Here is a 27,564-nt window from a genome sequence, read left to right on the forward strand (position 1 = left end):
GCATCACACTACCTGACCTCAAACTATACTACAAGGCTACAGTAACCAAAAGAGCATGGTACTGGTACCAAAATAGATATATAGACCAATGGAACAGAACAGAACAGAGGCCTCAGAAATAACACCACACATCTACAACCATCTGATCTTTGACAAACCTGACAAAAGCAATAAGGAAAGACTCCGCTATTTAATAAATGGGAAAACTGGCTAGCCATATGCAGAAGACTGAAACTGGACCCCTTCCTTATACGGTATACAAAAATTAACTCAAGATGGATTAAAGACTTAAATGCAAAACCTAAAACCATAAAAAGCCTAGAAGAAAACCTAGGCAATACCATTTAGGACACAGACATGGGCAAAGACTGCATGAGTAAAAGCAATGAGAACAAAGGCCAAAATTGACAAATGGGGTCTAATTAAACTAAAGAGCTTCTGCACAGCAAAAGAAACTATCATCAGAGTGAACAGATAACCTACAGAATGGGAGAAAATTTTTGACATATATCCATCTGACAAAGGGTTAATATCCAGAATCTACAAGGAACTTAAACAAATTTACAAGAAAAAAAAACCCCATCAAAAAATGGGTGAAGGATATGAACAGACACTTCTCAAAAGAAGACATTTATGCAGCCAACAAACATGAAAAAAAGTTCATCATCACTGGTCATTAGAGAAATGCACACCAAAACCACAATGAGATACCATCTTACGCCAGTTAGAATGGCGATCATTAAAAAGTCAGAAAACAACAGATGCCGGAGAGGATGTGGAGAAATAGGAATACTTTTACACTGTTACTAGGTGCTGTTTCTCTATTCATTTATCTATAATTGTGGATCAGGATCTCTAGCCCTGCCTTGTCCCACTCACAAACACTTCTGAGCTAATCCTAAATGCTGCTTACCATCTGGCAAACAACTGGTGAACTATTTCTAGGATTGATGTGGTCAGTAGGAAACACAAACTATGCCTAGAGCAACACAGAAAGGCCAAACACCAAGATTTATTCACCCTTGCTGTTTGCAAACCTGATGGTTTTAGTCAGGCTCTAGTATTACAGACTGAAATATGAGGAAATCCTGCACATGCTCACAGAAGCTGTTGGCTTTGCCACAGTTCTACGCCTAAACATTATAATAATATTATTATTATCCCACAGGGGTGTCATGAGGATTAATGAGACATTTTCAAATCACTTTGAGCTACTCCGTTGGGGGTACTAAATAAATAGTATGTTTTCCTCTTGAAATGCCATTTTTGGCATTGATTTGTTGTGATGGGTTCGGCTGTCCAACAGGGCTAGAATGAGCCCACCAACTCATTTTCTATAGACAACAGATGAGCCGTCAGAAGGAGTGGTTTTCAGTTAAGATAAATATGAATTGAAGTGAACTAGTCGGCAATCAGAAGCAAATAGGCTGCTGTTAGAAATCTAGTCTATTAAGTACTCACAGTGATCAACATAAGCGTTGCACACTGTGATACAGTAAAGCAAACACTGGATTTGGAAATGGTCCAAGATTTTAGGCCCAGCTCTGCTGCTAACTAGCTATGTGAGCTTAAACAAATTGCTAAACTTCTCTGGGCCCCAAAAACAAAGTAAAGGCTTTATATATGTCCTAAGAAGCACATAATCAAAGTCTTCCAGACAAGGCAAATACATGAAAGGGAATGGAAATAGTCACTTATGAAGGAAAGATATTTCACAGCTGGGAGAAGCTTGTGACCATTTGTCACAGGACTATCCTCTGCTCTGGTCTTCCTTGCCATTGATTAATATTAATTTCAGTACTAATTCCTGCAAAAGAAGGAATAAATCACTTTCTAAGTCAGACATAGAAGTACATGAAACATCTGGTCTTTAAAAATAGGGTCTTTGCCTTTCCATGAGCTATCATTGCAGCAAGCAGTCTGTCTCATTCTAAGATTTAAATACATGAATGATTGATTATACTGCTACTCTAATCACCAGCTCAAAATATATATGCAAAATAATGAGGTGGCTGTCACATTCCAGTGTTCTGGAGTTTTGTAAGAGAGAGAGTTTTACGTGGTTGCCCAGTTTTGCCATCTCACAACATAAGTGACTGCCTGCATTGCCTGGCACTGACCAGGAGATGAAACGGAAGATGAAGGGACAGTAAAGGACATGGGTGCCTGTTGTGCCCAGGAGAGCCAGAGGTGGAAATCCTATGGAATAAATGAGCAGTGTTTTCTATGGTGAGCTCAGTTTTTCCTCACTCCTCATCTTAGGAATCACAGCAGCATCTTGGGCTCAAAAAGAAGAAATGTTGAAACTCCAGAGCAGATAGCAATGCAAAGAGACGCTTCTTGGGGAATTCAATTTGACAAATATGTACCAAGTCCCCACCATTTACAAGGCACTTTGGTAGTTGCTAGAAATATAAATTGGCTAGGACCTACTCTGTGCCCTAGAGAACCCCATGGTTGGGAGTGGTGGTAGGAAGTATTGACCACAAATCACTTACTTAAAATTGAATTGTCAGCTAACTTTGGGTGGGTGAGGAGCTGTCTAGACAATAGTTCCTCTTCTGTAAATGATTTGAATGATAGAATAAAAAACAGACTTTTTAAAGCCTAGGATTGAGTTATATTAGATTGCTAAAATTTCTGGAAACAAACTGTGTTCAAAGTAACCACAACAATTTGGAAAAATAAGTTTAAAGATACATGTAAAGTTATCTCTGGGCCCAGATCAAGCAAGAGGTACAAGCTGCAGAATGAATGTCCTTCCAGTTTACAACTAGAACGCTGCAAATTCCCTACCACAAGGGCAGTGCCAAAATATTAAGTCAAAAGTCTAGGTACAGGTCCTGCTCTCATCCCTTCCACGACGGGCTTGAGTCATAAAGTCGGACTTTCCAACCACACAACTTAGACTTCGTGAATTTCCTTTCCCATTTTTCCTCTTATTTCCCCGCCGATAGGAAATCTGTGTAGTGGATAAAGACCAGGCTGTCACTGCTAATCCCAATCAGAAACTTGGTCCTTGATTCTTCCCAGTGGCCAAAATCTCCGCTGCGAAAACGGGTGTGAACTATTCACTAAAGCAGCAGGGCCCGAACGCCTTTAACAACCCATTTCCTTCCGACTCCGTTTGCGAAGCCCATCAGCACCCATTACTCCCTTCGGCTTCGCATCCTAGCAGAAGCTAAATTGTTTAAACCCCCGCTCCTCCCCAGGGTCTGGCGGTCCTCGACCCTCAAGGGAACCTGGGATGCCGGCGCCAGGCTTGCCTCTGGCCCAGGGCGCCCGCCTGGCCTGCACTCCCTCCCTGGACACTGGGCCCGCCTGCCCTCCCTGGGCTGTCCCAAGGGGTGTGGAGGCCAGGGAGCCGGCGCCCGCGGGGCCGCGGCGGGGGCTTTCCCGGCCCACGGGCAGAAAACCGTGGCGACTGGGACGCTGCCCGGCGGGCCGGGGGCGAGGGGCGCTGACCAGAAGCAGGCGGAGCCTAGGGGCCCGGGCCGGCAGCCTGACTCCCCGTGGGCCGGCTCTGCTGGGTGGGCATTCCCGCGGGGCGCCGAGGGACAACATGAGGGCTCTTCGCTGACACCGAGGGGCCATGAGGGCTGCAAGAAACGCAGGCCCGGCGGCTGCCCCCGGGAGCGGAGCGCGCGCCCGCGCGGTGGGCGGGAATCCTAAGGGGACGCGGAGGCGGGCGCGCGCCCCGCAGGGGAGGGGGCGGAGAGCGCGAGGAGGAGGGAGGAGGCGTCTCCGTGCGGGAGCCCGGCTGACCGCGCCAGACCCAGACAGAGCCTCGCGGCTGTGGCTGCAACAGGCGGCGGGCTCGGCTCGGGGGCGGAGGCAGCGAAAGGGCGGGGAGCGCGAGGAGGAGCGACCCGGCCCCACCGCTGCCGCCTCTTCCCCGCCGCATGGACGAGCACCTCAGCCTTCTGCGCTCGCCGCCGCCGCCCTCAGCCCGCCACCGCGCCCACCCTCCCCAGCGCCCAGCGAGCAGCGGCGGTGCCCACACGCTGGTGAACCCCGGCTACGCGGAGCCCGCCGCAGGCCCCGAGCTGCCGCCCGACATGACCGTGGTGCCCGGGGACCACCTGCTGGAGCCGGAGGTGGCCGATGGTGGAGGGGCCCCGCCTCAAGGCGGCTGTGGCGGCGGCGGCGGCGGCTGCGACCGCTACGAGCCGCTGCCGCCCTCACTGCCGGCCGCGGGCGAGCAGGACTGCTGCGGGGAGCGCGTGGTCATCAACATCTCCGGGCTGCGCTTCGAGACGCAGCTGAAGACCCTCTGCCAGTTCCCCGAGACGCTGCTGGGCGACCCCAAGCGGCGCATGAGGTACTTCGACCCGCTCCGCAACGAGTACTTCTTCGACCGCAACCGGCCCAGCTTCGACGCCATCCTCTACTACTATCAGTCCGGGGGGCGCATCCGCCGGCCGGTCAACGTGCCCATCGACATTTTCTCCGAGGAGATCCGCTTCTACCAGCTGGGCGAGGAGGCCATGGAGAAGTTCCGCGAGGACGAGGGCTTCCTGCGGGAGGAGGAGCGGCCCTTGCCCCGCCGCGACTTTCAGCGCCAGGTGTGGCTGCTCTTCGAGTACCCCGAGAGCTCCGGGCCGGCCCGGGGCATCGCCATCGTGTCCGTGCTGGTCATCCTCATCTCCATTGTCATCTTCTGCCTGGAGACGCTGCCGGAGTTCCGCGACGAGAAGGACTACCCCGCCTCGACGTCGCAAGACTCATTCGAAGCAGCGGGCAACAGCACGTCGGGGGCCCCCGCAGGAGCCTCCAGTTTCTCCGATCCCTTCTTCGTGGTGGAGACGCTGTGCATCATCTGGTTCTCCTTCGAGCTGCTGGTGCGGTTCTTCGCTTGTCCTAGCAAAGCCACCTTCTCGCGAAACATCATGAACCTGATCGACATTGTGGCCATCATCCCTTATTTTATCACTCTGGGTACCGAGCTGGCCGAACGACAGGGCAATGGACAGCAGGCCATGTCTCTGGCCATCCTGAGGGTCATCCGCCTGGTGAGGGTCTTCCGCATCTTCAAGCTCTCGCGCCACTCCAAGGGGCTGCAGATCCTCGGGCAAACGCTGAAGGCGTCCATGCGGGAGTTGGGGTTGCTCATCTTCTTCCTCTTTATTGGGGTCATCCTTTTCTCCAGCGCGGTCTACTTTGCCGAGGCAGACGACCCCACTTCAGGTTTCAGCAGCATCCCGGATGCCTTCTGGTGGGCAGTGGTAACCATGACAACAGTGGGTTACGGCGATATGCACCCAGTGACCATAGGGGGCAAGATTGTGGGATCTCTCTGTGCCATCGCCGGTGTCTTGACCATCGCATTGCCAGTTCCTGTGATTGTTTCCAACTTCAATTACTTCTACCACCGGGAGACAGAAGGGGAAGAGCAAGCCCAGTACATGCACGTGGGAAGTTGCCAGCACCTCTCCTCTTCAGCCGAGGAGCTCCGAAAAGCAAGGAGTAACTCAACTCTGAGTAAGTCGGAGTATATGGTGATCGAAGAGGGGGGTATGAACCATAGCGCTTTCCCCCAGACCCCTTTCAAAACGGGCAATTCCACTGCCACCTGCACCACGAACAATAATCCCAACTCTTGTGTCAACATCAAAAAGATATTCACCGATGTTTAATATGTGATACAAGTGACATGCTGTGCTCAGTATTGTGTGGAATGTGCCCCCTTGGTCTGCCTATGCCCTTGTTTTATACATTTCCAGACCATTCATCAAGGAAAGGACCTGAAGAAGTGGAAAGCACACTTCATTCTCCCTCTCCCTGCTGCTTCATACTGAAACAGGTGCCTGTTTTGCAAGTGGGCTGCATTCTCTCAGCTCTCGTTTTCCCCCTTACCCTCTCTCTCTTAACATTGTAAACAACAGACTTACATTAAACTTCATTTCTAGTACACGCCCTATTTTAAAAAGAGCAGTACATCCTGGGAGGAAATGAAACTAAAGAACAGTTAGAGTAACTAACCTCAGAATTTTAAAGGCAGTTGTTTCTTTCCTAAGCACATCAATTCGTAGTAAATGATGCTTCAGTTTGATGGACCTTTCAACATTATTTATTGAATATGTATTTTGGTTGCCTACCCTGTAGATATGTGGATGAAGAGTCTAACTAGAATAATGACTTGTAAACCCACCATGAGTTATTTGGTTTTTGACTGAAATTCCTATTTGAATCCCCTTTCCCGGAATTTTAAGGGTCTCTACAACTTTGAATAAAGGGAAATGCCCAAGATGTCCTGATCTGACTAATTAGTTTAATTCTTTCGGGCTTGCTAAGCATTTTTAAAGCATTAGACTAACAGATTCCTGTGAAGTTCTGTGCATATGTCCCAGCCCCAACATCTATCAAAGTCTAGAACAGATGTTTTCAGTGTTGCTGAGAGAAACAAAAAATTTCCTAATGCATCTGAGAGATAAGCTTCGGCAGTATCACAAGAAGATTAAAGTGGCAGACACCCCTTCCAGCGGAAGTTACTAATTCGGACCTGACTGATGCAGTTTCCATAGCAACCCATGTTTCCTGGGAAACCCGAAAAAGGTTGTCATGGCATCTCTTGCTCTCTAGCCCCACCTCCCAGCCACTGCCGTTTCCACAGTAACCTTTCCAGATGGTTCCTACTTAAATGATTTCATAAGGAAAACCACTGTTTGAATAAGCCGCACAAAAAATAAAGTTAAGTCTGAGACGCTAAGGAGGTGAAATGAATCCCAAATGCATTTTTTAACTATGAAAATCATGTCATTCCATAATAACTGAATCAAGAAGGAAAATATGGTGTTTGGAATGTTAGATATTAACCACAATAAGGCATGATCTGGATTAAATGTCATTTATTAGGCAATAATTTTTAAAGATGCTTCTCTACAGTTTTCTTTCTCCAAGAACTTTCAAGCCAACAAATGAAATTTAAAAGCAAATGTAAAAGTGTTCTGTACATAAGCAAATGAGAGATTCGATCAGTGTGCCTGAAACCTTACTACAAGGGACCTTCAGGCTTTCTCTTTTAAAAAAAAAAATACAGATCCCACAACAGCTCTGTCATCATCACAGCACTTGACAAGCTAAATAAACTTCAAATAAATAAAGGATGCACGTTTAAAACTGAGTGAATTGCAGACAATCAATTAAAAGGAGGGACAGGAAGTAAACAGATCTTGGGAGAACACCTGCAAGTTTCAGCCATATGCCAAGGGTTGCCAGAAGACAGACAGAATCAGGTGAGCACTCTGTGATCTACTGGGAGCAGTCCCTTTTGTTATCCAGAGCCAGGGAACTGTCATTCATATATAGACTGATGGTATTTGCCAAACCAACAGTTTTATCTTTTTATCTTAGTTACATGCTTGGTGTCTTTTTAAAAACAATTTACACCTTTCTCATTTGATTTCCATGTTGCTAACTGTCGTTTAGTTTCCATTGTTTATTACAAAAGGATGAAAAAACAGTCATTGCTCTTCAGAATAACCTTCACCCAAGCCGACCTGAAAATTATTCCATTCCTTTTACTAACCCACTTGGCCTCCAAGCAACCTGTTTCCCCTTTAAAAAGGATAAATGGCAGAATCTACTGCTGTTAGATTATTGGTCCAATTTTAATTTACAAAATTATTTAATAGTATGCTTTGAAACAAAAAATGGTTAAAAATAAAATAAGAGTAACATTTTATTTAAACAATCATTCTGTTTCATATACATTATATAAATTATACATTATCTACAATTGTTTTTTGGGTTTGATAGCATTTAACTATTCTATCCTTCCAGAGTAAATGAGAGTAACTCTATTTTTAAAGCCCATAAAGTATTTTCAGTTAGGAGCATATTTATGATGCATGCATTGAAGAGAGTGGAAAATAATGATTGAGACTACAAGAGAGAGCTGAGGAAGGAAAAGACCTAACAGAGGCAAGAAATCTAAATATACCTGGTCATAGATTTGTTGTTTGTTTTTATCATTGATTTGTTTTTATCTATGTATATCTAACTAGGACTTCATTATCTAGTTTTCTTTGCTTTTTGTTTGAGTTAACCTTTGACATTGATCTACCTCTTGACCAAACTTTTGGTACCCTTAATGACCAGAAATTATTTTTATGACACATTTTGATAATATGTTAGATACATTGTAACAATTACATTAAAATAATTTTTTTATCTGTTCTTAACATAGAGATGGACGAAGTGCAATGACAATTTTATTCACATTTATTCAGGAGATGTAGAAACCTTGATTTGTTCTATAAGTAAATTATGGTTGTGCCATAATTCTTATGGTTATTAAATGGCAGTAATTTAAAGGGGACCTTTGTTCTTTAATCCAGAGAAATATCCTGGCTTTTGACTCATAACTTTGAGGTAATATGATTGCTTGTAGTCACCACATTGTAAGTTCCCTAAAGGATATAAGCTCTGTGTCTTGAAGGTTTTGGGTACTAGTGCCTAGCACAGAATGTGGCATCTTTTATATTTGTTGAGTGAATGGCTGTTATCTTACATAAATGTTATTTCTAGGCTTTTAATAAAGTGGTTAAAAGCATAAGCTCTGCAGTCATATTTCCAGGATTTGAATCCTGACTCTGCTATATGATCTTGAACAAATTACTTAACCTCTCTGTGCCTCAGTTTCTTTGTTTGTAAAATGAGGGTAATAAACAGTACCTCACAAGTTTATTGTGAATAGTAAATGTTAATACAGGTAGAACACTTAGAAAAAATAATTCCATGACACGGCATCAGAGATTTTGCTAAGAGATTATATTGTGATCATCACTCACAAGCATTGTATAATTAATACAATGCTTTGTGAATATGAAATACACAAGTAATCAGTGTCTTCCTATTTCCTTTCTATTATAAGAATAATAATTACCATTTATTAAGAGTCAACCATGTCCTGGACACTTGTCAACTCCGCAAGGTCAGTGCTATTAACCTCATTTTAGGAGGGCATAAAATAGATGCTTAAAGTTAAGTGATTTCCCTAAGACTTCACAGCTAGCAGGAGACTCAGCAATGATTTAAAGCCAGGTTATTCTGGCTCTGAAACCAGAGCCATGCTACTTTTATTAGGTGACTTGAAAGACAAAATAAATCTCTTATGCTTTTAGACTTGACTTCAGCCCATGTCACTAATTAATGAGTTCATGTAGATAACATATCTCCAGAAACCTATTTCATTTCAGTATACTGAAAATTAACCTATTTAAAATAATCAGATATTTTAACCAAATATAAGGATCAAATATAAGTTATTTAAATAAGATGAAGAGATTGACTTTTCTAATAACAAGATTATTTTCTTATGGTTGGTTTATCTAGATTTAATCTTAGAAAGTATAACCAGTCATAGTAGTGTTTAGTGATAACTGCTATGACAATGGATATTTTTCAGTTTTAAGATTTTCTGTTTTCATGTGTTTTAATCAACAATAGATGACAGCATTATGCAAATTATTTTTCTATCTCCTTATACTTTGCTTAATTTACTGAAGAACCATACCAGAGAGTCATGTAAATATTTTGACTCTCCCTTATTAAGAGGGAAGAAATTATTCAGAACAGAAGTATTAAAAGCAGAATGAGATTGCCAGTTCACTGAAACTTGTGACATTATTGCCTTACCTGACCACTCCATGGATCTTTAAGGGCATCTGCACTCTAAAAAAACTAAAATATAATTTTTCCTACATAATAGCTGCAGACCCTTCTCTAAGTTCTTAAATCATTTATGAAATGAAAATGGATAATGATTTGGGCTTAGAGCAAAATTCTAATGAGCCTATGTTTGCACATGCCAGCTGGCTTTGCCAAACTACAGCCTTCACTGTTGAGCTCAGTTGCATGTCTTAGGTGTTGAAGAAATATACAGATGTCTGTGTATAGCAAGAGATTCATGTGAGGAGGCGTGACTGGATCAGTGTACACCCATCAACACCCTGGGGAAAAATGTATATGCCTTACAGCTGATGAATCCAGATAGAAACATGGAAGTTAACATTGTTATTGTTTTATTTCTTTTATGATGTTTTAAAATGACATGATGCACCAACTGTGGTGACATAACCACAGACACCTACATATAGGAGGAAGCATTATGTCAGTTATTTCTAAACTTTGAAATAAAATTTCAGTATTGAAATTTAAATGCACAGTATGAAGACATTTAAAGTTATGGTTTGTTGGCATAAAACTTGTTATTTACCTTTTTGGCATATAATATACTCAAGTATTTCTTTTGCTATAGTATGTAAATACAATGTATATAATATATACTAGTAGTCTATTCCTCTGAGAACCATAACTATAACTTATTGACTTCTATACATTTAAAATTTCAACATTTTCTACAGCAGTTCCAAGTCCTTCCCACCTCTCAGCTGTGAATAGAAGTGATAACCCTTCCCACTAAGAAATGCAAAGAAGCACACGTGCCCCATAATCTGAAGACTTATGGAAACACTGTGAGATAGAGGTGAGGAGCATAAGAATGTGGAAGAGGATATTAAGGGCTGCATTTTTATGGTGGGAGCTTTTTCTTTGTGTTTTGTATTAGGCCTTTTAAACTAAGGAGGATACAATTATTGGTTTTTGTACTATTCCGTATGGGTTTGGGGGCAATTCTATATATATTAATGTAATCACTTGTTTTTTATATACCTTTAGGAAGTGGTTGATAACCTTTGAGAGAAAGTAAATCAAAGGAGGCAGGAAAAAGGGAGCAGAAGCCAATCAGAGCCCAGACCTTACTGTTGTGACTCAGCTCTTAACTTTCTGCCAGAAAATGGCCATTGCCATATAGCATATGATAATAGTATTCTTTATGTACTCATATTCAGTTTGCAAGTATAATTTAAATGATTCAGACTGGTTAGAAAGCTTTCAGATGTTTGTCTTGATTTTTAATGATGTCGTGAGGTAATTTTCAAAATTGTGAAGAAAAATACATTCTAAAAAGAAACATTTTCATGATTTTACTGGGTTCTTTTGTACCAGATGTGTTTTTTCTTCTGTTTTAAAATTTGCACCATTAGCCATCAAATGCATATTAAGAAGAGATCTGGGAAGGAGCCTCCATCATTTTCTTGGGAGCCATGTTGTTATTGTTGTAACCTAAATAGAGTGGAATAGGAACTCTGCCCTAAAAATAAAGCCTGGAATTCTGGTTGCTAGTAATACAGCACTTAAATGGAGAAAAAAATGATATTTCATCATATCTAAAGAATGTTATGAATAAATTTGTTCATGCAAGACTCTGACCTTGCAGATACAGGGGTCATACCTTCCAGTATGGTCATAGTGACTGGGGAGAAGCTTTTTCTCTTACAGTGAGCTTCCAACCTCACACCCACTCATAATATCATAGCACAAAGGCTCTTGGGAATCTCTGTGGAAGCCCCCAGCAACTTTTTAGAATGAAAGTTAGCATCATGCCCACATGTTTTATATCAGACAGCACTGTTATTTCATTTGTCTTCCATTACATTTATTTTAAACTTCTGTTCATTATGGAAGTCCCTCTGAATCCTAAGGTTCTTATTTTTATACATTTAAACATGTTCTTTAAATTAAAACATAATTAATTTGGAAGAGAAGCAGTGGGGACAATTTATTACACACACACACACACCCCTCATCTGTTCATAGATTACTTCCTATCCTGCAGTACATTTACTTTCTGTCTATAGTTCTAAATGGTCTCATTTTTTTTTCTGAAAATTAGTGAATTTCCAAAATACTGGTTTTCATTCTGTATGTGCAGCATAAATATTTACAAATCATTTTTCTTTTTTTCCAGCCTTACTTAAAATGCAGGTTTATTGCCTAGTGTTCTCAATGTATTTATTAATGAAATAATATTCACTGAAATAGTAAATATACTCAACCTATCACCAAATTTTGTCACTTAGCCTCCCAAATATCTCTAAAAACAGCCCACTTTACTGTGGCACTGCCAGGCCACTCTAATCCACACTGTCATCTTTATCCTACATAAGTGTGAAGGTCTCTTAATGGCATCCTCACATTTCTTGTGGCCAGTCTGACCCTTTCTCTTCCTGGTAGCCAGAATGATCTTTTTGAGACCAAAATCTGATTATATAACCCACCCCTACTTAAAATTCTTGCAGGGTCTTCCTGTTTTTGGGATAGAGACTCAAAGGCTTAGCATAACTTTTATGGCCCCACATGATCTCATATCCAGCCTTACCTCCTCTTTGCTTATGTTTCTCCCCTCCTTCTTTTGTGCTCCAGTCACCCTGGTCTTCTTTCAGATACAGGATAAGCTCCCTTTCCACCTTAAGCTAATGGGGATCTTTGCAAGTATTTCACTGCCAGCCTCCTCTTTCTCTCCTCACCTCTTGACTTCTATTTTTGCTTCAATACTCCTCCAAGGCATCTCTCATGACTCTGGTTTTTTCAATTCTCCTATTACAGTATAGTAGTTCATTAAATTTAAGATGCCCTTGATTATAAGAAATACTATTATTTATGTGCTGTTTTTTAAAAGATTTCCAATTGTAAGGATAAAGTACCAGTGATTTTAAGGTGCATTCCAATTTCATAGATGCTCAAATCTAAAAATGTAGGTCTTAGAATGCATTAAATATAGTATCTTGACATAGCTGTAATTTTATATTTATTTGTGTTATATGATTAATTTCTGTTTCTTCCATGAGAGTGGGGACTATCTCTCTCTTTGTTCACCACTGAATCCCTTCCCACTCTCTCCTGAGTCTGCTCCAAAAGGCTCTCACCCCCCTATCACTCCACCAAAAGTGTATTTGGCAAGGTCACTGGTAACCTCATTTAACGATACCCAGTGGTCATTTCTCAGTTCTCATTTCAATTTGACCTATCAGAAGCATTTGGCATGGTCAGCTACCTCTTCCTAAGAAGACTGTCTTCATTTGACTTCCAAGATACCACACTGTGGATTTTCTTTCTACCTCTCTGGCCCCTCCTTCTTAATCTTATTTACTGCTTCTTTCTCATCTCTTCACTCTTCATTCTGTCTTCTTCTCATAGCTTTAAACTATCTGTGTATGTAAATTTGTATCTCCCACCTAGATCTCTCCCCTGAGCTCCTGATTGAATTTCCACCTGCCTACGTGACGTCTCCACTTGGATATCTAGTAGACATCTCAAACTTAATATATCCAAAACTGAGCTTCCCTCCTTCTCCCCTCTCTAGCCCATCAAGCCTGTAATTCCTGCCCTCTTCCCCACCCCCACTACTGGCAGCTTCAATTTTCCAGTTGCTCAAAGTAAAATCCTTGGAATTATCCTTGATTCTTCTTTTTCTCTTACACTGCTTATTTAATCCACTGTGTTGACACTTTTAAAATGTTTCAAATGCCTTACCACTTGATACCACTTCTACTGCTACCACTTGATCTAAACGTTTCATCATTATCTTCACCTGGATTTTTACAGTAGCCTCCCGATTGGTCCTCCAGTTTCCATCTTTCCTCTTATTTGAGTCTATTCTCAACATAACCAGAGTGATTCTTTAAAAATATTTATCAAGTTATATTACGTCTTTGTGTCAAGACCACCATTTGGCACCCCATTTCACACAGAGTACTCACTAAAGGCCTTTTTACAATGGCCTGCAAGGCCCTGTCTCATTTTGCCGTCCTTACCCTTTTGACCTAATTTCCAACTCCTCTCCCACTTGATCCTGTGCTGCAGCCACACTGGCCACCTTGATCTTCTTCAAATACACCAGGCGTGCTCCGCCTTGGGGTCTTTGTATTTATTGTTCTCCCTGCCTGGAATGTTCTAGCATCTGATAGCTGCATGGCTGCCTCCATCACCTCCTTCAGGTGTCACTTGTCACATTGAAGCCTTCCCTAGCCACACTATTTAAAATTGCAACCTCACAACACTCTCTATATCCTTTCTCTTCTTATTTTTCCCTCTAATGTTTTAGGTATTTTATTTATTTTGTTTATTGTATGTTTTCCATTCCCTTCCATGAGGACAAGGAGTTTGTCTGCTCAGTGTGCTGTATCACCCAAGACCTGGCATAGTACCTGAAATACAGTTGGTGCCCAATAAATATCTATTGGAAGGAGAGATGAGAGGAAGGAAATTGCCTTCCAATTTGAGGTGTTTTAACCTATAAACAAAATTTTCATGCCATGCATCTATGCTTCATTTAATCACTATGTGGCTTACGCTCCTCATCATGCTCTGAAGGACAAAATTCCTTGTAATCAATTCACTGGAGAAGACTTGCATTTGCTAAAACGTGCTCCAGCAAGTTTTCCACAAGAAGTATTACACCACCCAATTATGGGGACGGAATCCCTTAATGTAAGTAACTTAACTGTTACCTTATATGAGATATCATTGAGGGTACTTAGTCACTAAGGATACCTGGAAATTAGAATGCTTCACAAAGACCATGTTTTTTCATACATAATAGCTAATAGAGTGCTTTTAATCAATGATAACATAAACATGTTGACTAATTGACCAGGACGGCACAGCAAAGTCAGAAAAAACAAGTGATATCTACAAAGGGCTAATCTATCTAGCAGACATTCTAAGAAACTTCCCTATAAGTTCAGTCTCAGTTTCAGTTAATAGTGAGTCCTAAAAATCCATGGAGTCTTCATTACTATGGAAGCTGATTGAATCAAACATTAGATTTCACTAGTGAATCACATTACAGAATTACAGAATTACATCACTGTAGATATGGCCTGACTGGGTATCTTTTGCAAAATGTAATTATCATTACATTTTAAAATTATGACATTTAAAAATTAGCTATTTTTTTAAATAATAAAAATTAGCTATTTTTTGAAGTAATTGTTCATACATGAAAGGAGATGGGGACATTTAAATCAGTTAATGAAAAGTAAGAGCAGATTTATAGAGTGACATTTATAAAATGGTCAAACTTAAACTACTTCTAAATAATAAAATGGAAGGCGAAGGCAATCCAGTAGCATTTGGTTCTTAGTATTGGGAGATTCCTAGCGGTGTTGAAATACCAACACATATAGTATGGAATGACTGAAACTAACTAAAGCATTGATATGACCACTGCAGATAGTGCCATGATTTTATGTAATATTGTAACCAAGGCACTTTCCCCTGCAGTAGGAAATGAGGCTTCTCCTAATAAGAATAGAGAGGAACTTTCTCCACACCCCTTTTGAATTTTCTCCTTTCCCTGCATTTTCAGGCAAACCAGACCAGAGAATGACCTGACTGTTGCCTCTGCATATCGAAGTGGCACAATTTCCTTACCAATTGTGTCAACAAATTTGAAACTAACATATGTGCCTGAGTTTACATATGTAGACCAGCAGAAATTAGAAACTCTTTTCTCCTTACATCACTTTATGCAGTTAAGCTCACACAGGATAAAGATCATTTTTCTCTTCTGAGAAAAATGTTGTTAGGGATTTTTAAAGAAATGACACAAAATATAGGATTGAAGTCTATAGTTTTATTTTTTTCTGGTTTTGGGTGAAGGGTTGTGACATTGTTTATTTTTATGATTTAACTCACTATGGGTTTTACTGGATTTTCTATTATAACTTTGTTTAGTCAAGGTACTAGACATTTAAGAGGCAGCCTTATGTGCCATTACATTTTGTATTTACCTCGTTTCTGACTACAGGACAATAAAATATCAGATAGTCATGAATACATTTCTTCTATAAGAAATTATTATTAAATTATTGTTAAACAAGAGTGACTATGTGTCAGACTTCTAAAGAGCAAACTTTACTGGGTAACCAAAAAGTACAGACAGAAATAATTTCTCTAAGCAAGAACTGTTTGAATTGCTTTATACCTAGCATCTGTAGATCTTTTCCCTGCAGACCTTTTAACTGATTTCAAAAGAGCATTTTATTGTGTGACCATATAAATTGAAGATATTTATTATTAGTAGACCTAAATACGGCTCAAAGTAGTATCGATTATACCTCACAGCTCATTTTCCCATGACTTTCTAGATTTTTTAAAAGCTCACATCTTAACATATTACTGACTTTAATTACTGAGTGAGATTAAAGGTTTTTGCTTGCTAAGAGTACATAATTTTCAAGAGCTCAATCAGAGAATTGTATATAATCGAGTAAGAAATCTTTCTAGTCCTTGAGCTTATTCATTACCATTTACTTGGTAGAACTGGTAAAACTTATTGGTGGGCAGCTAACTCTGAGTAATTTAATAGATGTCAAAGTATATAGATACATGAAAACAAAGTTCCCATATAACTACATGCTATAGAATGACTTCAACTCTTTTCTCATCAAATATAAGTTGATGAGACTAACAGTTAGGTAAGCTAGGTTTCTGTACTTCTTTCATTTAGGCCTTTTGGAGGTATTAATTACTTCTTCATAAATTTGATAATTATTGAAATTTGACTATTCTTATTCTCTTTTCTTGTTCTATATGTTGGAACATTTATTTGGTAAATTATCTTCAATTATAGGTCACTGTTTTCTATTGTACTTTCTTTCTCTCTTTTTATAGAATTGATTTTGGGTCCATTCTTCTAAGCCTTTCAACCCACATCTTAACCACTAATATAGACATTCTGATTTTTTTTTTTTTTTTTTTTTTTTTTTTGAGATGAAGTCTCGCTGTGTCACCCAGGCTGGAGTGCAGTGGCACTATCTCGGCTCACTGCAAGTTTTGCCTTCCGGGTTCACACCACTCTCCTGCCTCAGCCTCCCGAGTAGCTGGGACTACAGGCGCCCGCCACCACGCCCGGCTAATTTTTTTTTGTATTTTTAGTAGAGACGGGGTTTCACCCTATTAGCCAAGATGGTCTTGATCTCCTGACCTCGTGATCCGCCCGCCTCGGCCTCCCAAAGTGCTGGGATTATAGGCGTGAGCCACCGTGCCCGGCCGACATTATGATTATTATCCTGATATCACTTTTATTTTTGTTTCTGTTGAATTACAACCCTCTCCACACCTACACTTTATTAGGATGCCATGCTGTACCATTCTTATTTAATAATCTCAAGAGCCTTGAGAGGCAGGTATTAATACATGAGGTTGCTTTTTAAGGCCCAACGTTTTATATAAAAAGAATGTAACAGCAGCAAGACAAGAATAGCTTAATGCAGACTTCTCAAGGTAAGCAAAGCTGCAGTAGCATTGAGCAGAGCCTAGGCACTTAGGAAATAAAATGGATGCTAGGTCATTCATGTTACTTGTGATTTCTTATGATTAGTAGTCATTAATAACTATTAGGCCATTATAACTTTAAAACTCTGGTAGTGAAAATTAAGCATACTGTGAACATACCCTTTCTTTTTGCCTAAAATCAGTGTTAAGACTTTTAAAATCACTGATGAGCAGTGATCTGTCTGTGAGATCGAGGTGACCGAGTATATAATCCACGCCAATAAGAAAAAAATTTCAATAGATAGATAATTGATTGCCTAGCACACAGTAGGCATACAGTATTTAATTTAGCAAGTGAATGATTCTTCCATCAAAAGCACACTCAAATTCCAGATCACCATCTTTGGGCATTTACCACTGGTTTGGGGCACCTGCTAAAACCAGGAGTATATACGGGAAATAGTCTTCTCTATATATTGTGGTGGATGATATTCGCATATTCAAATCCAGAGCTGGGTTTATAGCATCTTTTATTTTTGTCTTTATAATTTCTGTCTTTATATTATATAGTTAGTACATTTCTAGAATATATAAATCTAATTTTTATATATCCATTTATGTATTCAACATGTATTTACTGAGTACCTCCTATGTGTCAGACACTACCCAGGGTGATAAAGATTTATTCATTAATTGAGCATATAAAGTGTCTACTATATGCCAAACAATATTCTAGATTCTGGATGTAGGAAGTGAATAAGACTATTGCATTGCTTTATCCTCTTTTTAAGAAATATTTTGCTATCAGAATTTCTCAATAATTATTTTGGCAATTAGGGAAGGGAAGCACCGAACCTTTAACCTTTATTTCTTGATTTTCCACAGACCCTAGTCAAGTGGTTATTATTGTCTTAATTTGGGAAATTTTAAAGTGGTACATAACTGTGCAGAGTTCATATTTTAAAGAATCAACAGACTTAAAAGTTATTTATAATGAAGAGATAAATGATAGGAATGTCATCCTATTAGCACATAGAACATGGTTTTCTCAGCACTCATTTGGTGTCTTGTCTCTCTCTCTCTCTCTCTTTTTCTCTCCATGACACTTAGCATTGGATTTTTATTCACTTCTAAGAGTTCTCATCATAGATTACCACAGTAAGATGGACAGCCAGGAAAAAAAAATCCTTGGAAATACACTGAGAAAATTAATAGATACATTTTTCTAAAAATCAATAGGCACTCAGAACCTTTGGATGATTCTAAGGCTGAAGATAAATTTTCTGTCCAAAAGCAAACTATCACAGTGGTTTGGACTAAATTTCAAGATCATTATTAGTAGAAAAATGTCTATAATTTCAGCATACTCCAAAACATTTTCTAACTTACAAATTAAAAGAAATATATAGTTAATACATTTAGACAATTAAATTGCTTGAGCTTTTCAGGGTAACAGTTTTTAAAAAGCAACATTTAAAAATATATAATGAATGGAACATTTTCTGTTTTTAAAAAAAATTATAATTTAAGTTCTAGGTAACATGTGCACAATGTGCAGGTTTGATACATAGGCATACATGTGTCATGTTGGTTTGCTGCACCCATCAACTTGTCATTTACATTAGGTATTTCTCCTAACGCTATCCCTCCCCCAGCCCCCCACACCCCAACAGGCGGATGTTCTCCGCCTTGTGTCCAAGTGATCTCATTGTATGAGTGAGAACATGCGGTGTTTGATTTTCTGTCCTTGTGATAGTTTGCTGAGCATGATGGTTTCCAGCTTTATCCATGTCCCTCCGAAGGACATGAACTCATCCTTTTTTATGGCTGCATAGTATTCCATGGTGTATATATGCCACATTTTCTTAATCCAGTCTATCATTGATAGACATTTGGGTTGGTTCATGAATGGAACATTTTCTATTGACATGAAGTCTATAGTTTTTTAAAAGTTAAATATACCAGTAAATTGTTGTGTTTACTCTGTCTGACAGATCCCTGAAGAGTCCCCCACATAAAGAACTGTAGAGCTGCACTGACCAGTAGGATGCTCCATTTTAAATTGCCTGGATCAAGAATGCAGTAGCAGTTACATCACTGATGGGCAGTGATCCATCTGCCAGCACATATTTTTATTTCAGTTGACATTAAATAATATGTCTCTAACAAATGCTTTATATAAAGGGAACAACTTTAAAGTTGGAAGATTTGCTTCATAATACGTGCATATAAAAGACATTTCATCAAGAGATGAAGAATGCTAAAAATATTAAGGTATCATTGCAACCTTTTGACATTTTGATGAAATCTAATCATCCAAAAACTATAATCAGTGCTGCAGATAAAGCAAGCCTAAAATTTGTTTCTAACAAGCCAACTATTACTGTTTTTTTTTTCAATTAAGTAGTGGACTGTATTTAATCATAAGATATAGTCATGTTATATTCTATGTTCTGGGTTATGTGCAACTTTATTTGTGAAGGTGTGTTTTGTACCAAAGGCTCTCATACATAGATTAGCCCATTTACACATAAATAAGTGAAGTCTACACTGTGCCCAGATGAATGGTATTAAAGACAGACTTGCCTAAAAGAAATGTGCCTTGCTTGATTAAACATTCTTTTATTTTTTAATTCAAAAGGATAAATTTGCAAATTAGCCTTATAGGTTTTAGCTGAGCTGAACTTGACAAAAATATATTAGTACTTATTACATGTTTTAGTATTCTATCTTAATTAAAATTGTGACAGTTATACTTTCAACAGTTCATATATAATGTATTCATTTAATTTTGTTTTCATGGGATGTTTGGTGTGGTGAGACAAAGCACATTCTTAAAGATATATATAATATTTCATCTAATGTTTATAGCTTTTCCTTCAAAATTATATATGTAAAAGTTTCCTTAACTTATTTTCTATTTTTATATTCTTTTAGAAATGGAACTCTTTTTCAATTAAAAAAAAAGTTTTAGTTGGAAAAGAGATTTAGGAGGTCATGAAGATGGTTTCCCATTTGGGGACATTTCACTTCTGTGCCATTAATGTATTTACTGTGACATTTCAGCAGAATGGTAGCTATTTGTATATTATTTCTTAAGCCTTATGGAAAGTCAAACTGTGAAAATTTATTATATAGAACCCTTTTTTATTTCCATATTTTAGTTTCAAAATATACCTGAACAAATGCATAAATAACCAATCCTCTGTTATTTAAATGTATAACCATGCTATGTTATAATAAGAGCACTTGTAGAATTTTAGTAACTATAAAAATATTTCAGTAGCAAAGCCAAGATTATAAATGTTTTGATCCCCTACAGAATGGAATACAAGTGATGAATTGCATTGTATGAGAATCAGTAACTAAAACAATCTTATACCTGCAGCCAAACAGATAGATAAATAAGAGATACAATCTAGGTAACTTTCTTTGAGGCAAAGTCTACAATGAATTCCTCACAATCTGCTGGTAACTTCTTTGTGTCAAAACTTTGAGACCAGATCACTGCAGGAGAAAATGAAAGTCTGACAGCTATCTCAGATTTGAGCTATGTGAACTTTTAGTCAAGATGATTTGTGATCAAAGTGAAAATATAGCCACTGCCTTGTCTTTGCTCTATGTTAGCCCATTTAGTAGAGATATGGGCCTGGAGAATAGTCAGTCCATTGCAGCAAACATAATCCTTATAACTAATTATCACAGCCTGGGTAGCAGTAAAGTCATGCACATTAGCTACTAGGATGATTGAAACAAACTGATCAACTGTGTTACAGGAGGTCTTAGACATTCAGATGTTTTAGTAAGGATCAGTAGGTGTTACAAAAATAGACACAAAATCTACCTTTATAAAACACCAATGAAACAACTGTATGCATTATAGTATATTTAATATCTGAATTATTATTACAGGTTACAGTTTCAAATGAAGACAAAACCTGGATTTTTGTGGTGAAAGCACAGGATGGTGTCAGATGAGTAAACTGTCATACTGAATATGATTCACAGAAAGGATAGTAAAAATGCTACTGGTTTAGATAACAGTAGACCAGAATTTTTATCCACTTTCTACCTGTGGGACCTTAGGTAAATCAGTTACATTACTAGGCTTCAGTTTGCAGGCTTGAATTGCAAGATGGGTGTGCTGGATTCAGTGATCTCCAAAGCCCTTACCAGTTCCCAAATTCTCATTATACGCATTTGAGAAATGCTTTGAAGAAAACTTAGGGCCGCGTGTGATGGCTCACGCCTGTAATCCTAGCACTTTCAGAGGCCAAGGCAGGTGGATCACAAGGTCAGGAGTTCGAGACCAGCCTGGCCAACATAGTGAAACCCCAACTCCACTAAAAATACAAAAATTAGCTGGGCATGGTGGTACATGCCTGTAGTCCCAGCTACTCATGAGGCTGAGGCAGGAGAACCGCTTGAACCCAGGAGGTGGAGGTTGCAGTGAGCCAAGATCATGCCACTGCACTCCAGCCTGGGCAACAGAGTGAGACTTCATCTCAAAAAAAAAAAAGACAACTTAAGTACCCAGATTTTCTTATGCAGGAAAGAATACATGAAGTAAGATTTAAGCCTTGAAAGTATCATAAATATATCATTCTTCAAATTGATTGTGATGAAAGGAAATAGGATTCTTTCTCCTTAGAATTTTCACTGATCTATAATAGGATCAAAAAAGTAGAAAAATCAGTCTGCAGAATGAAAACAGATTAATGAAATAGCTAGAAAGGAGGGGAGAGCATTTGTTTAGTTAAATGTTAAGGTAACTTGAAAATTGTCTATGAAATGCTAAAACTGTACCAGAGCCTTATTGCACACTCAACATTTTAAGCCTGGGATCAGGGGAAGGTGGGAGAAGGTTGGAGTGATAGAAGTGTTTGCCTTATGATCTCTTGACTCCTTTTACACAAGAAGCAGATTGGTAGAGCTTAAGCAGGTGTCTGTGCTGTGGTGCTGGCTCTGCCAAAAACTCTCATATGCCCTAGGAAAGTTCCTTTAACTTCTCTGAGCCCGAGTTTATCTGTAAAGTTAAGACTTTTTAAATTTAGTAATCTGTATGTCTCTTCATCTCTGAGAATTCTATAATGTTTTCAGATTGTTATATGTGTACATGTACGTGTTGCTCCCCTCTAGTCACTAAGATGCCACATATTTCTAGTTGAGTGACTGAACAGATTGCAAGTCCAAATGTTCTTGTTTCTAATATTAATAATTGACCTCAGCAAGACATAAAAAAAGTAAAAAAAAAGTAATCTTACCTTTTATTTTGACCTTGGCTTTAAATTATTATGATTTATCATTTCATCTTTGAATGCTGAGTGAATTACCTAAACAGAATGTGTGTTCCAGTTAATCTTCTCTTTAAATTTTTGTAGTTTAATAAACATGTAGCAAATCAGAAGCAAGTATATCATGCTTATCGATGAACTGTAGCAGATTGTAATGGTGCATTTTTGTCACATTAAAAAGTTAATGTCCTTTTGGTCCCAGAAGCAATTACTATAATTTAAAATAATATTCACAAAATTTTGTGAATGTTTTTGAATACAAAGGAGGCCTAATAGAGCCATATTGTAGTTCATTTTGCTCAGGAGTGAGAAACAAAATTCAGGGATAACCCAAACATGTCTGTTTGGCAATAGTGGATAGTTAGGTAAAGAAGGGTTATAGCTTTTGCACATCACAGATAAGAGGCGACTATACCTATTGAAAAACAGCAGTATATTCTGGTTCCTGGTTTTATGATGGAAAGATATTAGAATGATACTAAAATTTGGATGCTCGGGAAATTGAATAATACAGAAATATTTTGTCATACTGAGATTATTTGTCCAGAAGTTTAGTCTTATATCCCTTCCATTCAGAAAAGGGGGCAGTTTTTAAAGGCCTCTGTCATAATAAGAAATGTATATTTTGACTAGTGGAGCAATTAGTTAAAACATTTAATCTGATCATTTTGGTTTTATGAGTCTGAATTTTCACTTTAGGTGTAATTGAGTCACTTATGTATTACTGTGATCTTTGTGAGAAGTGATTTTGTCCATTTTTTTAAATTTGATGAAACTTGATAAATGGTGATTCTAGCATATTGTGTTAATACTGTATCTTACAACAATTTGTGAACTGGCCATCATAAACAAATCATAGTAGCATCTCTTCTGGTAAGTTGTTTCTATGTGTGATCTCTTAATGCTGGGTTTGGGGGTGGGGATGGGGTTAAGTATTTAGTTTACTTTAAAGTGTCAAAGTGTTTTTCTTAAATGCCATAAAATTGTATGACTATAAGCCAAATAAGAATATTCTCTTTTTTCACTTTTAAGGGCACTGTATAGACCATTTTTGAAACTATCCCACGGAATGGTATAATTTAAGTTTAAAAACTCTTACACACATACACACACACAAATATAAATATATATATATACACACTCAAGGGAAAGCAAACAGTGTATGTAGTGTTTCTACGTGACATGCTACATGTTATAAGAATCTATTTTTGAAATCTTATACAGATTATGCAGAAGTCAGAATAACAAATACAACACCTCAATTTTTTTATAGAATCTAGCGTTAGTTTACTTATAAGATTTGCTTACACCATACTTTGCAAAGATCATTCACATAATTTATTTAATGTTGAAAATATTTATATGAAGTACTAATGTCATCTGAAGTTTAGAGATTAAACAACCAAGGTTTAGAAAGATCAAATGACTAGTCCAAGATAATATGGCCAATAAATGGCTCTAAACCTCCTATGTTCTTTATACTATTCACCTTTTGTCTTGTTATTTTTATCCTGTCACTGCCATTATCTTTAAAACTTTGACAAAAATTTAATTTTAAAAGTTACATTGGGAATTTTCAGATTTTAGTGCAAAGACATTGTTGCTGTTCCTGTCAGACCTTTTTAGATACTTCCAGACTATAGCCCTTCCACAGGGTGATATTCAAACGTTTTCCACCTAAAATATATAAGTTTGCACACCCTGACCACAGACACTGAATTCACTTGATGTCAGAATGCTAGACTAAAAGTTGATCTTCTTGACTGACATTTCTAATCTCCCTTTTTCAAAATCCATCATAAGGAATGACTTCTGAACAGTTGAATAAAGCAGTAATCAAGAAACTGCATCCATTCTGATTCAGAGGAAAAAAAATCCAACCTAGTGACCATTTTTCAGCATATTGTAATCTGTGATTAGTGGAGCACATTTATTCTGTGATTAGTGGAGGACAGACAAGAGGGACTGGGGAGAAAAACTGTCTTTATTTTAAGAAAGCTCATTTCCTGTAACTGTTCAAAAAGAATTGATTATCAAGTGTTAGATAACAATATTATTAACAATTTATCATAGTTCAAATATTTAGTAAAATTTCTCCACATATTTAAAATTTTACTTAAGAATTTTCCCAGTTAAAATATAATGACTGCTTAGTTTGGATAAGGAAGACATTCGTTTCAATTCATGACACAATATTACATTTTTATTCTTTTCTCAGACAACAGAGAGACACTGTTACTGCTTTCCCTTGTAAGTCAACAGTCTGTGATACATGCTGTACTTTTACTGATTAGCAATGCAGTGTTACTGTGAATATTTAACTAGAACTTATTATATTGGAATTTAAAATTTTCTAACATTGAATTTAGTTCTCTTCATCAAATAAATAAGCAAGCATTATTTTTATGAAATGAAATAATCATTCTTAAGCAGTGATAATAATGGAATTCTGAATAAGATGTAAAATCAAACATTCTATTTTTTCTGTTTATCCTTTGACATTGAGTTGTTTTATTACATATGATTGTTAAGTTGAAATAAGCTTTATACCATGTTCTCTGATGTTCTTGTCATAATAATTTTGGGCCTTTTGTTAAGTAAATATCAGAAAATATCTGTGAGTTTTGATTATGTGGTATTTTCATCTGATTGATTTTTTAAATTTCTCATTGGATTTAAAGTGTTTTCTTTGCTAATGTTATATACAGAATTCAATAAAAGACCAAAAAAAAAAATCCTGTTGCGCATATTACTAATTAGTTCCAAATGACTTCCTTCCCCTTCTTTCCTTTCTTCCCTCCTCCCTTCCTTTCTTTCCTTGTTTTCTTTTTGCAAAAGAGAAAACATCAAAAGCTGGGCAGTTGTCAGTAGCTCAAGCGTCAGCTGCCTTTGAGACCAGCTCTGCAGGCTCTTGTGTATTCTCCCACATGACTATAGTGAAGACTTCTGTGTATTACACTTAGCAAGCCTTTTGAATGCCAACATTCCCTAGGTTTCTTCCATTGCTCCCTATCTTACACTGTTGGAGGCCCAGTAAAGTCTCAAGGAAGAAAAAACTTATTCACAATAGTCTGTGCCTTTATGCTTTGTGCTAGTTATATGAGTAAATTATGGCACAGCAAGTGTACATTATTTCATTCACAAGTATTGGACATCCATTGTGTGCATGACCGTGTTCACAGCACTGTCAGGGGGGTATGAATGTTAATATGTAGGTGACCCTGCTCTCAGATACATGCGCGTGCATATACATATATGTGTATATATACAGTATATATATACACATATATGTATATAGATATACATATACACGTGTATCTATATACATATATGTATATATATATATATATATACACACACACACACACACATATTCCCAAGCTAGTAGGTTAGGATCCTCTTTAGATCCAGAATGGTCAAATATTAAGAACATTTTGTTTTCAATATTTATTCTCTATGTATGCCCAGTGTTTTTTGTATGATAAGAGAATAATTTCTAGCAATCACCTTTTACATACCAATTGTTCTCATTTTGTGCTTAGCAATATTGATCCTTACTCTTTTTCTTTTTCCTAATAACAGCTAGTTACTCAAATGTGGTTTTACTTTTGGAATATCAACAAATGATACATCACCAAAACAAAGGCCCTCTGTCTTGTTTCCATCTGGAATTTTACTTCGTCTAAAAAAACTAAGTGCAGATTTAGATGGCTTTACACATGTGGTGTTAGCTATTAGAGATAAGAACAAAACATATTTTTCTAATCCTCCAATTGATATGAGAAATGACTTTTTAAGCTTTATTGTCATAGAATTTTGGTGGTGAACTCCATTAGTGACTATTTGTAAAGTTTTTTTTTGTTGTTTTCTTTTCTTTTCTTTTTGAGATGGAGTCTTGCTCTGTTGCCCAAGCTGGAGTGCAGTGGCATGATCTTGGCTCACTGCAACCTCCGTCTCCCATGTTCAAGCGATTTGCCTGCCTCAGCCTCCGAGTAGCTGGGACTACAGGCATGTGCCACCACACCCAGCTAATTTTTGTATATTTAGTAGAGATGGGGTTTTACCATGTTGGCCAGGCTGGTCTCAATCTTCTGACCTCAGGCGATCTGCCCACCTGAGCCTCCCAAAGTGCTGGGATGACAGGCATGAGCCACCATGCCAGGCCTAAAGTATTTCATTTTAAGGGACCAAATCTTTAAGTCTTTTGGAAACAATCACAGAGTAAATTAAGAGATGCAGGTTGTTTCCGAGGGATTACCTATATCCTCTTTGAACCATGCTTCTATCCAAAAGAATTCACACTTTTCTGCTGGATTTCAACAGAGACAAATTAGTACATAATTACTGCTGCACACCTCCTATGAGTTAGGACCCACTCAATCGTCCATTCACTTTTCTGTACTTTGCACCAAAACCCTTATCAATCTTGTGACTTTCTCTCCCTTAGATCTACTGTTTGTATGTTTCATTAATCACAATCAAATATGTTATTTTGTTTCAAAAAATCCTTTTTACATTCGGTGATATCTGGTAACTTGAGTCATAGAGGAGGAGACTATATCATTGAATTAGAAAAGCCAAATGAGGAGCTAAAATTCCAGGGACAATGCTGTCTTAAAATGTAAGGTCAGTGAAGTAATTTTTTTGGAAATGGAGCCACAAGAGAAGGAACAAATAGAAATCCGATTTCAAAACACATAATTGACAGGGAAATGAATAAATGGGGCACAGTCCCTCACCCATGCCTGGTCTGATTTGGCGTAATAAATGCTTCTAAATGAAGGCAAAGAACACAAATGGATTCATGGGCACTATTCATTAATCTTTACAATGTGGATGCCAGGTATTACTAGTTTATACCCATTATGCCAGCCATGAAAACAGACAGTTGTTTCCATATAACCTGAATCTAAAAGTAATCAGAGACAGCATGATGTAAGTTAGTCAGAGGGCCTAATAGGAATCTGGAATCTGGAATAATCGATGATAAATATATCTTAATTCTAGTTTTCATTTACCTCTATAGAGCAGCTGAGGAATTCTGCAGAGGAAAAAGCTTGTGTTGTGTCTCAATTTGTGGCAATAGAGATGGAAAAAAGAGAGAGGAAAGTGACATTCACAAATGTGGATGAAAATTTTTGAGGTA

The 27,564-nt window shown here is 38.2% G+C and overlaps 1 protein-coding gene across 3 annotated transcripts; it reads left to right on the top strand.

Moving 5' to 3' along the window:
- The first annotated feature begins 3,771 nt into the window (after window positions 1-3,771).
- KCNA3 (potassium voltage-gated channel subfamily A member 3) lies at window positions 3,772-25,153 on the top strand. 3 transcript variants are annotated; one of them, XM_058439477.1, is made up of 3 exons: window positions 3,772-7,235; window positions 10,371-10,489; window positions 19,119-25,153. In XM_058439477.1, exon 1 carries the CDS (start codon window positions 3,903-3,905, stop codon window positions 5,634-5,636), a length of 1,734 nt encoding a protein of 577 aa, XP_058295460.1. In that variant the 5' UTR covers window positions 3,772-3,902; the 3' UTR covers window positions 5,637-7,235; window positions 10,371-10,489; window positions 19,119-25,153. The 3 variants fall into 3 exon arrangements, with proteins under 3 accessions (XP_058295460.1, XP_032010941.1, XP_058295461.1); XM_032155050.2 differs by having other exon boundaries at window positions 10,368-10,489; window positions 19,119-25,144; XM_058439478.1 differs by lacking the exon at window positions 19,119-25,153 and adding an exon at window positions 14,218-14,310 and having other exon boundaries at window positions 10,368-10,489.
- The last annotated feature ends 2,411 nt before the right edge of the window (window positions 25,154-27,564 follow it).

The sequence above is a fragment of the Hylobates moloch genome, unplaced genomic scaffold, assembly GCF_009828535.3.
Source record: "Hylobates moloch isolate HMO894 unplaced genomic scaffold, HMol_V3 SCAFFOLD_5, whole genome shotgun sequence".
NCBI classification, from domain to species: Eukaryota; Metazoa; Chordata; class Mammalia; order Primates; family Hylobatidae; genus Hylobates; species Hylobates moloch.

Bases quoted from the DNA above. Each gene is read 5' to 3' on its own strand.
- KCNA3 (XM_058439477.1), top strand. From the start codon at position 3,903: ATGGACGAGCACCTCAGCCTTCTGCGCTCGCCGCCGCCGCCCTCAGCC.